Below are 16,647 nucleotides of genomic sequence, written 5' to 3'. Positions count from 1 at the left end.
AAAACAGCAGTAAAAGAATACAAGATTAAAAACACATCATAACACTAATGATAAAACAGGGAAAATAAATGAGTTTTTAAACGTGATTTAAAGGTCTCCACAGTGTCCAACTGCTGAATGTGTGCTGGCAGATCGTTCCACAGAGCTGGGGCATGATAGAAAAAAGCTCTGTGACCGGCAGACTTTTTATTCACCCTGGGAACACACAGAAGTCCTGCACCCTGAGAACGCAGGGCCCAAGCTGGTACATAGGGGCTTATCAAGTCAGCTAGATAGGGAGGTGCAAGTCCATGAACAATTTTATAAACTAAAATCAGTACTTTATATATTCAATGGATACATTGAATAAGTTATACAACTGTAGTGGAGTAGAGCGGAGAAGGATTTTCTTTCACCAAAACAGATCAAGTCTAGATTTGCATCTCAGATGTACCTTCTGGCAATTTGTAGCTAAACTTTCAGGTCTTCTTTTTACAAAAATCCCCCTCTATACCACTTCATCATGAAGCTGTGTAACTGGTGATACAAAAAGGCAAAAATTTGCACCGTGCACAATTTCTCCAATCACAGCCTCATAAGCCTATAACTTCTGGGTTGTCTGGGTGTCTTGGTGGCTTTCCTCACTCTTCTCCTTCTTGCACAGTCACTCAGTTTTTGAGAAGTGTCTACTCCATGTAGATTTACCATAGAGTGCCATACTGTTCGTATTTCTTCAGAATGGATGTAGATAAAGTCCAAAACATTCAGTGGCAGCTTCACCATCAGACAGTTTCGTCCACAACCACCACAAAGACTCCCAGCTGTCATTGATGTTAAAGGGGGCAACACACAGTATTAAGAACAGGGGTATGCAAACTTTTGATCAGGGTCATTTGGGTAGTTTCTCATCTCATTATGATTTAAAAAGAGTAAACACAATTGTTTGACAATAAATGGCTTCACACAAAACAGTTTTTGTGCTATATTTATATTCATATTCTCTGAAAAATGGCCAACAAAGCAAAAATTCTGCCAGAATATGTAAACTTTGGAGCACAACTGTATATATATATATATATATATATATATATATATATATATATATATATATATATATATATATATATATATATATATATATATATATATATATATATATATGTCTTTAATTTGAAATGTTGCATTAACCTTTTAGGAATGAGTCATTTTCATTTTTAGAGGCCACAAGTAATTGAACAAACTAAATATCAGAAACACTATTAATACGACAGACAGTTTTCTTTATTTTTTTATGAAACCTGTGGGCCATTTACTGATTTCCCTTCCCTGTGATTTTATGGTTCAGTTGTTGCCTAATAAACTCTGCTCATAACATGTGAGGCCTGATGTTTCCATATCACCCCCTACAGGTTAATTACAGTCATTTTATTGGTTCCCCTAGTGGACATTAATTAAAGGTCAGCATCACCAAATAAATGTGTTATTCAATGTGCAGGCACAAACTGCTCCCCAAAGAGTGTGTCCAAGCCTACCTCATAGTGTGAACGCACTCCGGCTCTTTACTGAAGGCGTACGCATAGCCACTGGACGTGGTGCCAAAGTCAATAGCGACCACCACCACAAACGTCGGCCCTGAAGACACCTGGTCTGTGTCGTTCTGCTGCACACAGATAAAGCACAGTGTCACTGCTACAGAACTCACCATCACTTCAGCTGGCTGCCCATTTGTATCACCCCCCCCCCCCCCCCCACCACCACACACACACACACACACACACACACACACACACACACACACACACAGCTGCATTCAAAATCAGGATTCTCCCCAGACAATGTAATAACAGTGTTATTCTGCCACCCAGCACCACTATAGTGTGGCGTCATCTTGCAGTGTTTCAGTGCGAGACTTTGGTGGGAATCTGACTGCGCACAAACCCATTTTTTTGTGGGGAAAATTCACATAAACAATTTCAGCTCTTTGTGTTTTCCTGTTTACATCCAGATGGCACAAACCATGACAAAAAGCAAGCATTACACAAAGCTCGATGATTAGAGGACACACTCTGCATTTTTTGTTTCATCTTGGTGGGCACTACAGTCTGTGCAGGGCGCTGTGATCACCGGTCCATCTGGAGAGGGGGCACACCGATGCCAAGCGTCATGGAGACTGATACCAGTGCACAGCCAACTCAATCAACGCTGTCTGCCGCGGGATTGACCAGATCCAAGCCTAACAGCAATAATGCAGCGCCTGTGACACTGAACAGACTAGATTAGATTAGACAGAACTTCATTGATCCCTTGGGAAGGCTCCCTCAGGAAAATTGAGGTTCCAGTACCACTGTATAGCAGCACACAGGGTGAAGAAGTACACAGAGTATCGAAAGTAAATAAACAAAAAGTTTGCAAATATAAATAAATATAAATACACAATATAAATACCAGACACACTGGTATCATACTGGCTTACTGGCTACTACTGTTCCTCTCCTTCCCGTCCTCTGTCTTCCTGTTACTCCTCATCCCTCTGATTGAGGAGTTGTACAGTCTGATGGTCTGAGGCACAAAGGAGTTTTTCAGTCTGTTGGTACTGCACTTGGGAAGGAGCAGTCTGTGGCTGAAGAGGCTCCTCTGGTTGCTGATGACGGTGTGCAGAGGATGACTGACATCGTCCATAACGTCCATCAGTTTGTCGAGTGTTCTCTTCTCTGCCACCATCACCAGAGAGTCCAGCTTCATACCACCCACCAGCCCGCTTAATCAGTTTGTCCAGCCTGGATGTGTCCTTCTTGGATGTGCTGCCCCCCCAGCACACCACGATGTAAAGAGGACGTTGGCTACTACAGACTGGTAGAACATCCACAGGAGTTTCTGCAGATGTTAAACGACTGCAGCCTCCTCAGTAAGTACACTCTGCTCTGTCTCTTCCTGTACAGGTGGTTGATGTGGGTTGTCCAGTCCAGTTTGCTGTCCAGCCACAGCCTGAGGTACTTGTAGGAATCCACAGCCTCCACCTCAGCTCCCTCGATCAGAACTGGTCGCAGACTTAGTCTGGACTTCCCAAAGTCAATGACCAGCTTCATTCTCTTTGAGGTGTTGAGCTGTAGATGGTTTTTGTGGCACCAGGCAGCAAAGTCCCTCACTAGGCTCCTGTACTCCTCATCTCTATCATCCCTGATGCATCCAACAATGGCTGTGTCATCTGCAAACTTCTGGATGTGAAACAGCTCAGAGCTGTAGCAGAAGTCAGAGGTGTACAGGGTGAAGAAGAAGAAGGGCCAGCACTGTGCCCTGGGGTGCTCCAGTGCTGCTGATCACAGTGTCAGACATGGTGTCCCTCAGTCTGACATAGCCTGACATTTAAGGCCCTGTCACACCTTGAGGATTTAGCCTGCATATGCCAGCCGTTTAAAAAACTCTGGCACACGCCAGACACACCATACGTCTAATAAATTAATGCAGCTGTCACACCTTGACGATTATCCAGCATCTGCCAGCAGACCAGTTTCAACCCAGTGGTTCTGGTTGGTACTGCACTGTGTGGTGCGCATCAGAAACATATATTTTATTTATTTATTTTTATTTATTATTTTCATTTTTATCTTGGTGGACCATTTTCATTGTGTACAGAATGCTGATGAGTGGACTGGCTGTGGGGAAATGCTGCCGTGAATGAATGGAGTGCTGTGACTCTTTTAAAACTTTTAAAGTTCCCGCTCCTTCCTGAACTTTTAAAGCGCCAAGCGGCTGCTTTCAGCTCCACTGATCAGACCTGATCAGGTCATCACAGACCTGAATAATGACACGCTGTTATGACTTAAACCTTTAAAGTGGCAATTGGGCGCGATCAAGTGTGATCTGCATGACGTGCTGTGTGATCTGTTGTGTGATCTGTCGGTGTGGTGATCACCGACAGCCACGGCACTTTAAATGTTTAAACAGAGCATTAATCAGGCGTGATCACCCTGACCGATCGATCAGGTCATCTGATGAACACACCACAGAGACGCCGCTTTAAAAGTTAAATCATCACAGCACTTCTGTGTGACCAGAGTGCAGCACCGGCATGAGAAACGCACCTGCTGAAGAAAAACCACAGAGGGACTTGCTTTAAAACTCTACGTTTCCAGCCACAAATTAAAGGATTTTCCAAGGTCATTTCCAAAAATCAGGAGCTTTATGTGGATTCATTTCCATCTGTGATGGTGAATTGGACTGAAGTGAACAGGTCAGATTTTTCTGTGTGAATGAAACAGTCCTTCTGCATACGGACTGCAGCTTTCAGCTAATCAGTGGCCAGCATTAATGGATGGATTTCAGACTTATGAGTAAATTATAAGAAACGTCTGCCAACAATCACATAACTTACCTACAACTTATGTCCAGCAGGACATGTGAGTCACACGCTGGCACTCGATGAAAAATGTTTTGAGGAGCTCAGCTTATCAGGATGCACCGAGCTTCAGTGTGTTTCAAAGAGCTTCAACATGCTTCAACTTGCACTTAACTTATAAAAAAACTTACCCTTAACTTATTGGACTTATGCCAGCATTTTTAAATATGGTCAGCATACGCTGGCTAAATCATTAAGGTGTGACAGGGCCTTTATGAAGAAAGCTGCAGAACACAAATCAAAATTGTTCAGGTATGGAGACACAATTTCATACTTTGAGAATTTGGTGCCGATAGCAGTATGCATTATTTTCATTATTCTATGTTTAAAGGACATGTTGCACCGAAACCATAACATTTCCAAGTGTTTCCAGCCACGTTTCTTTGAAGAAAACGTCCCAGCGCGCTCCTGAATGGAATATATCTGCTAACGTTAAAAATGGAGCCACAGATTCATTACAAAGTATACATAAATGTTAATTCTGATGCAGTCACAGTAAAAATAGCAGCTGCATTCTACTGTGAAAAAACTTTGTGCACGTGCACATCCATCAGTGATGAATGCAGCCTGTTAACAGTTTACTAGACACTCAGCTTTGCACACGCTAAGTGTTGTCAGCGATACAACTGTGAAAAATCAAAGAAATACATTGTACATCTGTGTGATCAGGCAAGTCAGAAAACAGCAGAGAGATGCGCGTGCACATTGCGCATGTGCGGTGTGTGAGAATGTGCATGCTGCTCCATTACACAACAGACTCACCTCAAGACAGACTCTCTCAAACTAAAATAGAAATAAGGGCTACCAGCTCCACTGAGGAGAACAAAATAAAATAAAAAAACTGAACAGAGCACTCTCCCACTTGGAGAATGTTTTCTAGGATTAAATATCTAAAGTCCACTCCACTAAAGTCCCCACGCACATGACGACCAGCCAGCGTCACAGAGCTCCCCACAAAGTTCTCTTACAATTCTGGCACGTTAGACAGAAAGTCCATTATCTCCTGAAAATAACGTATTACGACATTTTTCCAATGTAATAAATCCTTCTGTGTCCAGCCAGCCTGTAAAAAACAGCGTCAAGGAGAAATTCTACGTGCACGTTCACGGCAGGACTAAAATAGCGTCCTGCAACACAAACAGCAGTGTCACCACACGCTAGGTTCCAAAATCCAACAGACAGGGGTGAAGTGTGTCGTCTCCTCTCTGTACAGCCTCTGTAAATCTGAACCTTCAGTTTCAAATGAAAGCTCAGAAGCTTTGTCATAGGACAAAGCAGTGTTTGTTCCAGTCTGCCTGTCAGGCATAGAGATGTTTCTAATTTTCCTAAAATGTACAAGACATGGCTCTTACAGACCTATATCTGTATTAAACACTGATATCAAGATTCTGGCAAAGATGTTGGCTCATCGACTAGAAAATGTCCTTCCTAGTATTATTTATCCAAACCAGACTGGTTTTGTTAAAAATCAGCATTCTTTTTACAATTTTAGATGTTTGTTTGACATCCCCCTTGAACTGCAACCTTATCTTGGTGGGGGAGTTTGCGTACCAGGATGATCCTAGGAGCTATGCCGTCGGGGGCTTTGTGCCCCTGGTAGGGTCTCCCAAGGCAAACAGGTCCTAGGTGACGGGTCAGACTAAGGGCAGTTCAGAAGCTCCCATGACCAACCCCAGCCCTGGAGCCAGGCCTGGGGTTGCGGCTCGTGCGCGAGCGCCTGGCGGTCGGGCCTTAGCCCATGGGGCCCGGCCAGGCTCAGCCCGAAAGAGCAACGTGAGCCCGCCCTCCTGTGGGTTCACCACCTGCAGAGGGGGCCATGGGGGTCGGGTGCAGAGAGGATTGGGTGGCAGTCGAGGGCGGGTGGCCCAGCGCCCCGGTCCGTGCTCACAGCCCCTGGCTGTTGGGATGTGGAATGTCACCTCACTGGGGGGAAGGAGCCTGAGCTTGTGCGGGAGGTTGAGAGATACCGACTAGAGATAGTCGGGCTCACCTCCACGCATAGCTTAGGCTCTGGTACCCAACTCCTGGAGAGGCCCTGGACGCTCCAATTTTCTGGCGTTGCCCACGGGGAGAGGCGGAGAGCTGCGGTAGCATTGCTTATTGCTCCCCAGCTCAGTCGCCATGTATTGGAGTTCACTCCAGTGAATGAGAGGGTCGCGTCCCTATGCCTTCGGGTCGGGGACAGGTCTCTCACTGTTGTCTCTGCCTATGGGCCAAGCGGCGGTGCAGAGTACACGACCTTCTTGGAGTCCCTGGGAGGGGTACTAGATAGTGCTCAGACTGGGGACTCCATTGTTCTCCTGGGGGATTTCAACAGCCACGTGGGCGGCGACAGTGAGACCTGGTGGGGGGTGATCGGGAAGTATGGCCTCCCCGATCTGAACCTGAGTGGTGTTCAGTTGTTGGACTTCTGTGCTAGTCACAGTTTGTCCATCACAAACACCATGTTCGAGCACAAGGGTGTCCATAAGTGCAAGTGGCACCAGGACACCCTGAGCCGGAGGTCGATGATTGACTTTGTAGTCGTATCATATGACCTTTGGACACGTGTCTTGGACACTCAGGTGAAGAGAGGGGCTGAGCTGTCGACTGATCACCACCTGGTGGTGAGTTGGATCCGCTGGGGGGAGGAAGCCGGTCAGACCTGGCAGGCCCAAACGTATCATGAGGGTCTGCTGGGAATGACTGGTGGAACCCTGTGTCAGCGAGGTCTTCAACTCCCACCTCTTGGAGAGCTTCTCCCAGATCCCGGGGAAGGTTGGAGACATAGAGTCTGAGTGGACCATGTTCTCCACCTCCACTGTCGGTGCGGCCACTCGTAGCTGTGGTCACAAGGTATCTGGTGCCTGTCGCAGCGGCAATCCCCAAATCCAGTGGCAGACGCCAGAAGTAAGGGATGCTGTCAAGCTGAAGAAGGAGTCCTACTTGTCTTTCTTGGTAGGTGGGTTCCCGGAGGCAGCTGACAGGTACCGGCAGGCCAAGCGTGCTGCAGCCTGTGCGGTCGCAGAGGCAAAAACTCGGGTCTGGGTGGAGTTCGGGGAGGCCATGGAAGAGGACTATCGGTCAGCTTCGAAGAAATTCTGGCAAACCGTCCGACGCCTCAGGAGGCGGAAGCAACTCTCCACTGTCTGGGTGGGGAGCTGTAGACACTGACTGGGGATGTTGTTGGGCGGTGGAAGGAATACTTCAAGGATCTCCTCAATCCCATCGTCAGGTCTTCCGAAGAGGAAGCAGAGACTGGGGACTCAGAGGTGGACTCATCCATCACACAGGCCGAAGTCACTGAGGTGCTTAGAAAGCCCCTCAGTGGCAAGGCTCCTGTGGTGGATGAAATCCATCCTGAGTACCTTAAATGTCTGGATGTTGTGGGACTTTTTTGGTTGACACGCCTCTGCAACATCGCGTGGTGGTCGGGGACAGTGCCTCTGGATTGGCAGACCGGGGTGGTGGTCCCTCTGTTTAAGAAGGGGGAGGATCTGAAGGGTCTGTTCCAATCACACTCCTCAGCCTATCCGGTAAGGTCTATTCCAGAGTACTGGAGAGGAGAATTCGACCGATAGTTCACCCAACCAGTCCACATGTGCTTTGTGGATCTGGAGAAGGCGTTCGACCGTGTCCCTCGGGGCACCCTGTGGGGGGGTGCTCCAGGAATACGGGGTCCGGGGTCCTTTGCTAAGGGCTATCCAGTCCATGTACGACCGCAGCAGGAGCTTAGTTCGCATTGCCGGTAGTAAGTCAAACCTGTTTCCAGTGCATGTTGGCCTCCACCATGGGTTCTGTTCATTATCTTTATGGACAGAATTTCTAGGCGCAGCCAGGGTGTAGAGGGGGTCTGGTTTGGGACCACAGAATCTTATCTCTGCTGTTTGCAGACGATGTGTTTCTGTTGGCTTCGTCAAATCAGGACCTTCAGCATGCACTGGAGCGGTTTGCAGCCGAGTGTGAAGCGTCCAGGATGAAAATCAGCACCTCCAAATCAGAGGCCATGGTCCTCGACCGGAAAAAGGTGCCTTGCCCTCTTCAGGTCAGTGGAGTGCCCTTGCCTCAAGTGGAGGAGTTTAAGTATCTCGGGGTCTTGTTCACAAGCGAGGGACAGATGGCGCGTGAGATCGACAGATGGATTGGTGCAGCGTCTGCAGTGATGCGGTGGCTGTATCAGACTGTCGTGGTGAAGAGAGAGCTGAGTAGGGTGGCAAAGCTCTCGATTTACCAATCGATCTACGTTCCAACCCTCACCTATGGTCATGAGATTTGGCTTATGACCGAAAGAACAAGATCGCGAGTACAAGCGGCCGAAATGAGTTCCCTCCGCAGGGTGGCTGGGTGCTCCCTTAGAGATAGGGTGAGGGAGCTCGGTCACTTGGGAGGAGTTTGGAGTTGAGCCGCTGCTCCTCCACGTCGAAAGGAGCCAGCTGAGGTAGCTCGGGCATCTTTTCCGGATGCCCCCTGGACGCCTCGCTGGAGAGGTGTTCTGGGCATGTCCCATCTGGAGGAGGCCCCGGGGAAGACCCAGGACACGCTGGAGGGACTACGTCTCTCGGCTGGCTTGGGAATGCCTCGGGGTTCCCCCGGAGGAGCTGGGGGAGGTGTGTGTGGATCGGGAGGTCTGGGGGGCTTTTCTTGAGCTGCTGCCCACGCAACCCAACTCCGGATAAAGCGGAAGAAAATGAATGGATGGATGGATCTTTGCTTGAATTTCATACCATTACTGAATTACCAAGTAACACTGATTGGCTGAATGAACAATGGTGCAGCATTTTGACTGATGAAAGCAAGATTGTTCTTTTTGGGTCTAGATGCCACAGACAGGTTGTCAGACGATCCCCAAAAACTGAATTCAAGCCACAGTACACTGTGAAGACTGTGAAGCCTGGCAGAGCAAGCATCATGATATGGGGATGTTTCTCATACTATGGTGTCAGACCTATCATGGATCAGTATGGATACATCAGAATACTTGATGAGGTCATGTTGCCTTATGCCAAAGAGGAATTGCCCTTGAAATAGGTGTTTCAACAAGACAATAACCCAAAACACGCCAGCAAGTGAGCACCATCTTGGTTTCAGACCAACAACAGCAATGCCCCATGCCTGGTCTATGTCATGGTTTTGTCCCTTGTTTGCTTCCACATTGTCCATTTACCCACTTTTTTTGATCATGTGTTTGTTTTACTTTTGTCATTTGTTGAATTATCTGTTTATTATACTTCTGCCACATGTGAGTTCCATTCTAGTTTAGTCATAACCCTTATTTTCTTGATGACCTCTTTTCAGTTCTTACATTTGTTTCCTGGTTTAATTTTTTGGGTCTTCTTTATTTTATTTCTTATTTATTAGGCCTTGGGTTTGTTCATCTTTGGTTTTGGTATTTTATTTTGATGACTGTAGTTTTAGGTTCATCTTCTTATCAGGTCGTGTTCACTTTGCATTTGTCAAACTGCACTATCTTGCACTAGCTTCCCTCATCTTCACTGTAAGTCTGTCTGATCTGTCTTACTGCACTCTCTTGCCTCCTGTCTTCCCTCATCTTTGATTCATCTGACCATGCCCCCTTCCTGAATGTTCTCCACACCTGTGTATAATTTTCCCTAATTACCACCAGTGCATTTAAACCCTGCTTGGCCTATGTTCTCTGCTAGTTCATTGTGCTTCTGCCCACTTTGCTTTTTGGACCTTGCTTTTGTCTCTATCCATGAACTCTGCCGACCTGTGACTTTGTACCCCGCTTGTTGTATGACCTTGCCTCTGTCTGCTGATCAACTGTACCTCTGCCTCGCTGAAAGCCTACCTGTACCGTACCACTGCCTGTGTTTTTTGGATAAAGCCTTTTGCAATCTCCAACGCCTGTATTCGTGCATCTGCCTTTGTGACAACCACCTGTTTGAGCCACGCCACCCTTGCTGCCTGACAATCACAGGTAATGCAACCTAATATTGCAACCTAGTAATGCAGTCATTAACCTTTAAAACTTAAATGTATCACCAAAAACTAGGGTTGAAAAACAAGCAGGAAGGAAGGGAAAACTGAAGCGGTTGAACCAAAAAACTGATCGTAATCGACGGCATCAATTAAAGTTCAAAGACAAGATGATTGATTAGGCAGAGGCAAAACTATCTGAAATGGAAACCATTAGCTGATCGGAACACGGTACAAGGGGAAGAGCTACAACCCTATGAAGCTCCACCCACGGAGTGCCGGTGTCACAGACCGAACGCCCCCCCCCCCCCCCCCCCAAAAGAAATTGGTCTGCCCTGCCTGCACTGCGCATGCCTCATTTGTGACAACAGCAGCTCCTTGACACTGAGTCTCTTCACCCAAAGCAATCAAAGGGAATAATGTGATTATTAACCATCAGATGACAAAGTAAAACCTCTTAAATCATTCTAAAGTCAGTATGAAGCAGAAATGAGGTGATAATCTGTGAACCGTGGCTGATGACAGTGAAGGCAGTGTGGACCAATTTTAGGGTGGACCCTTCCATTGGCGAACCCTTGATTATAACCACTACACAAAATAACATCCAAAAGTCTGAGTGTTCAGCTTATTGGAACAGTTCTCAATAACATCATCGTTTCCAAAGAACGAGCAGCATTAGAGCCAAACAGCCAGCGCTCAGTGATACCACAAGCATTCTCTGAGACGTAGAGAAATAAGATGAGAAAATGAGCTGCATCACCTGAGTGTGTGAGGGAGACAGTGGGGTGATTCCAGGGTCGCCCACACTCTTGGCTGGAGAAGGATTAGCCATTGCATCTGCAGGAAAACAAACAAATGAAGAGGTCATTTCTTTCAATCCCAACCAAGAAACTGATAAGTGTATCCTCTCAAAATAAAATTCTCTCTTCTTATTTCTGTCATTTCAGAACGCCATGTATCAGAGACATCATTCGACCTTGAGCTATACGTGCAGAGAAACCTGATGGTGATCAACAAACACAAACCAACAGAGGACGGGTTTTAAATGTGGGAAAGAGATGAAAAGGAAAGACATTATACACACACACACACACACACACACACACACACACACACACACACACACACACACACACACACACACACACACACACACACACACACACACACACTCATCTTCACCTGTTTAGTCCAACTGGGGGTCGTGGGGGGCTGGAGCCTATTCCATCAGGATAGGACACCAGTCTGTCACAGGGTCACATATAGACAAACAAACACATTCACACCTGCACGCACACTTACGAGCAATTTAAAGTTTCCAATCCACCTAACCTGCGCGTCTTTGGATGTGGGAGGAAGCTGGAGCACCTGGAGGGAACCCACACAAACATGGGCAGAACACACAAACTCCACACAGAAAGGCCACAAGTGGGATTTGAACCTATGACCTTCTTGTTGTGAGGCAACAGTGCTAACCAGTAATCCACTGTGCTGCCCGAGAAAAGACATCAGTTGTAAAGTATTTATGTACAAAGCCAGCAAGAATTTGTATTGGTTTCATAGCACTGTAAGGCTGCACAAAAAGGTGGTGATTGCGTCCCAAATTTTCTGGTTAGGAGGGTGCTTATTTTGACCTTGCTTTCATAGGGAGGGCTGCCGGTGTGAAATCTGACTACGCTGACACACACCCTCCTGAATTCTAAAACATAATATTCTCCGTGCACAATTCACTTTTTGTTCCCAGGACCGTTTCAAAGATACGGTCCCATGAGGACTGTTGCGGGTCGTCTACAGTGAGGAAAATAAGTATTTGAACACCCTGAAGTTTTGCAAGTTCTCCCACTTAGAAATCATGGAGGGGTCTGAAATTTTCATCTTAGGTCCATGTCCACTGCGAGAGACATAATCTAAAAAAAAAAAATCCAGAAATCACAATGTATGATTTCTTAATTTATTTGTATGTTACTGCTGCAAATAAGTATTTGAACACCTGTGAAAATCAATGTTAATATTTGGTACAGTAGCCTTTGTTTGCAGTTACAAAGGTCATACGTTTCCTGTAGTTTTTCACCAGGTTTTCACACATTGCAGCAGGGATTTTGGTCCACTCCTCCATACAGATCTTCTCTAGATCTTTCAGGTTTGGAGTTTCAGCTCCCTCCAAAGATTTTCTATTGAGTTCAGGTCTGGAGACTGGCCAGGCCACTCCAGGACCGTGAAATGCTTCTTACGGAGCCCCTCCTTAGTTGCCCTGGCTGTGTGTTTGGGGTCATTGTCATGTTGGAAGACCCAGCCATGACAAATCTTCAATACTCTTACTGAGGGAAGGAGGCTGTTTGCCAAAATCTCACAATACATGACTCCATCCATCCTCCCTTCAATATGGTGCAGTCGTCCTGTCCCCTTTGCAGAAGAGCACCCCCAGAGTATGATGTTTCCACCCCCATGCTTCACGGTTGGGATGGTTTTCTTGGGATCATCCAGATGGTCACTGGTGAACTTCAAACAGGCCTGGACATGTGCTGGCTTGAGCACCTTGCTGCCCTGCAGGATTTTAAACCATGACAGCATCATGTGTTACTAATGTAATCTTTGTGACTGTGGTCCCAGTTCTCTTCAGGTCATTGACCAGGTCCTCCTGTGTAGTTCTGAGCTTTCTCAGAATCATCCTTACTCCATAAAGCAAGATCTTGCATGGAATCCCAGACCGAAGGAGATTGACAGTCATCTTGTGTTTCTTCCACTTTCTAATAAATAATCATAACAGTTGTTGTCTTCTACCAAGCTGCTTGCCTGTTGTCTTGTAGTCCATCCCAGCCTTGTGCAGGTCTACAGTTTTGTCCCTGGTGTCCTTAGACAGCTCTATGATCTTGGCTGTGGTGGACAGGTTGGAGTGTGATTGATTGAGTGTGTGAACAGGTGTCTTTTGTACAGGTAACAAGTTCAAACAGGTGCAATTAATACAGGTAAAGAGTGCAGAATAAGAGGGCTTCTTGAAGAAAAATTAACAGGTCTGTGTGAGCCAGAATTCATGCTGGTTGGTCGGTGTTCAAATACTTATTTGCATCAGTAACATACAAATAAATTATTAAAAAAATCCTACATCACAAATTTCAGACCCCTCCATGATTTCTAAGTGGGAGAACTTGCAAAACCGCAGGGTGTTCAAATACTTATTTTCCTCACTGTATGTTATACTACTGAACAGCTACAGTATCATACCGTTGACATTTCTTAGTGATTAAAGCAAATGAAGTTCAAGTTCAGTGATTTGGAAAAGTTTTTTGTTTTCATCACTTGGCATGTCTACAGAAAACTGGCTGTTAAATTGATGGCTTACTTTAAATTCATCAGTCTACCAATAACTCTGTCACACGTACATTTCCACTATTTGTTGTTGTAGTTGTTCAATAACTTTGGATATTTTATTAAATATTGCAATGATACAAATTTGGTTCATTTATTTATTAGCTTTTTTTAAACTCTGTCTTTAAAATTTTAAAATGAAAATAATGCTGACACGACTGAATACATATTTGCTGTTTTCTGCTCCCTTACGTATTACGGGCCGATTATCTGTTGGTGCCAATATCGCAGGTTATGTCTCATGGCTCAGATGTGAGATTGGGCTGTGGGTTTACCACAGGCAACGTACGGCGTCAGATCGGTGCCATTACCACATTCGCGATAAATCATGCATTCAGGTGTATTATATTATTTCCCATATTATATGACCAGTGCACCCCTGCCCTCCCGAAGTTTATTTCTGCTCACGTGTAGTGGATTTCTGCTCTCTTGCTCAAAACGTGGGGAGGGTTTTGGCACTATGGAGAGAGAACAATTGGTTGGTACTGGCTCTGCTGTGATTGGTCATTTCTGAATAGCAAGATTTGATTGACAGCCCTCCTCAGACACGGAAGTCTGTTGAAAATGAAGGAGATGCCATTGTCTTCTTCAGGGAGGTGATGGTGTAATGGTTTGCACGTGATTTCAAGGACATGTCACATGGTTTTTAACATCCCAGTTAGCAACACAACATCAAAGTATTCTTGATTGTAAGTCTCCCTGCACTCATAATTAGTTGTCTCTGATGTTTTTTGTTTATTGCTCTCCTTGAGCGAGTTAACAGGTGTATTTCCAAAAAACGTCTCAATTGGCAATTCTTAGCATTTCTCCGCGTGTGACATACATATTAGAATAAGCAGAAACATCCTGATGACTGTTTCTATGAAGACTCTCAGTTGTCCAGGTGGTTTCCAGAGTACAGAAGCTTGAATCTTCAACTGGACTGGGTTGCTGGACGTGAGGACGTTTCGCTTCTAATCGCAGAAGCTTCCTTAGCTAAAATTCTTGCTCTGGTAGTCTAACTTCTGTCTTGACTCTTGTAGAGAAGAATAACAGAAGCCGGCAAAAGCTGGAGTTTTAAACCTAACCAGACCCCTCCTACCGAGAGGCAGACTGCTATTGGCTAGTGACTAACAATTGCTCTAATTAGCACCTATTGTGCCCTAGTTAGCACTTTCCTAATGACAGGACCAGCTGTCCCTCCTAACGATGGGACTGACACCTCTCCTGATGACTCTCCTGATGATGTGAATGACTCAATTCCATGAACAAAAGACTGAAACTGCTTTGACCTAAGTACCTCATTGTAAACAGAGGACAAAGTGTGTCTCAGACCCCCTCCCTGGTTAAGGCTGGGTTTCAACTGTTTCACATACAATGCTTCCTTCACTCCTCTCTCAAACCATTTCTTTTCTCTGGCTAAGATTTTAAATTCCGTGTCCTCAAACTTGTGGTTAGTGTCTTTAAGGTGGAGATGAACTGCAGACTGAGGTCCACTGGTGCCCTCTCCGCGGTGCTGGTATAGCCTTTTGGACATACGTGAGATTAAGACAGATCTCCAAGAGTTGGCGCGTCCTCCATCAGCCTCTGCCTCACAGCTGTGATGAGCGCAGCAGTGGGGATGCAGGTGAACAACGATGTCACATCAAATGACACCATAGTTTCATCTGCCTCCAGCTGAAGGTCCTTGATCTTGTTCACAAAATCTTGTGTGTCCTCCACATGGTGGTCTGAGTTACCCGCTAGAGCAGCCAAAATCCACTTGAGGTGCTTGGCCAAATTGTAAGTGATGGAATCTGTGCTACATGCAATAGGCCTGAGTGGCATGTCCTGCTTGTGGATTTTGGGCAGCCCATAGATGCATGGAGTGGGCAGGAAAAGACTCTGCAACTGCAGAGATAATTTTCACACTCGTAATTAACATCTACGTGTGTGAAATAATATAATACCCCTGAATACATGTTTTCTTGCGAGAGTGGATTTTGCCACTGATCTGACTCCACAGTGACTCATTCAATCAAATTTCCCCCAAGCTGAAGCAGAAAGGACATCTGTTTCTGCCTGTCAGTGAAATGTCAGAAGCTTTTAAACAATGCAGACACCCCGCGGTGAGACAGGCTCATTTAACTACAAATGCCTGTAGTTTGTTTTAAATTTTCAGCATAGATTAAAAGGCAGGTTTGCTTTATTATCAGTTTTAAAATGTATTCCTAACAATATAAATGAATGGACTTTGTTGGACCAGTGCTCATTACTGTCATGTGACATTTTGCTTTGATCTCTGGATCCTTCTGTTTTCTGGTATTTTTCTCTGTGCTATTCCTGTCCAATGTCTCCATGGTATTCTGGCCCTAGTATTGTTCTCCATGTGGTCTGGCTAGTTCTTTCCTGTTGTAAATTTTTTGTTGTTGTTTTTTTACTCTTACTTTCGTTTTATGTTGCTTATCTTCCTGTTTCTACTCTTTGAGTTTTCGGGTTTGATTGTTTGCTCTAACCATGCAGCCTCTTGTCACCAGATTGTATTCTGGCTTTCATGTTCCAGTGATTTGTTCTGATGTTTTCTTGTTACAGACGTTTGTTGCCTTCCTGATTTGTGCCTGCAGTTTTGGACTGATTGCTTGGTATGAAAACCTCTTGTTGCTGAACTGTGCCTCTTTTTTGGATAACCCTCTGCTAACTCCCCCATAAAGATGGTTGCCAATTGGACGGATCACCTGTGTGCCTGTTCTGGTGCTGTTTTTGACCCAGTCATTTTGTCTGCTGCTATAAGTCAGCTAGCTGTTTTTGAGTTGCACTTAAACACAATAAACCTGGTTTTGCTTACCCTTTGTTGTGGTTCTCTGCATTGGGGTCCATAGCTAATCTATTACTATTACACGGCCCAAGGTAGAAAGTACAAACTGCAGGATCTATGTATTCACAACTTTTGCTTCAATTTGTACTAATGCTAGTGATTACAAGATACTGAGAAATTGTAAATGTCAACGTGAACTACAAAAGAACATGAAAAA

At 45.5% G+C, this 16,647-nt stretch overlaps 1 protein-coding gene across 2 annotated transcripts in view; it reads right to left on the bottom strand.

Annotated features, from left to right (window-relative positions):
• hspa12a (heat shock protein 12A) overlaps positions 1-16,647 on the bottom strand; it is a 342,644-nt gene that overhangs the window by 209,142 nt on the left and 116,855 nt on the right. For both annotated transcript variants that reach the window (XM_034185227.1, XM_034185228.1), the window contains exons 2-3: positions 11,052-11,128; positions 1,512-1,639 (exon numbers count right to left, since the gene is read on the bottom strand). In XM_034185227.1, coding sequence (XP_034041118.1) covers positions 1,512-1,639; positions 11,052-11,128 — 205 coding nt within the window. The remainder of the gene's footprint in view (positions 1-1,511; positions 1,640-11,051; positions 11,129-16,647) is intronic.

This window comes from Thalassophryne amazonica, chromosome 13 (assembly GCF_902500255.1).
Source record: "Thalassophryne amazonica chromosome 13, fThaAma1.1, whole genome shotgun sequence".
Taxonomy (NCBI): Eukaryota; Metazoa; Chordata; class Actinopteri; order Batrachoidiformes; family Batrachoididae; genus Thalassophryne; species Thalassophryne amazonica.
Note: the sequence above shows the minus strand (reverse complement) of the source record. Positions and strands in the feature narration are given on the sequence as shown.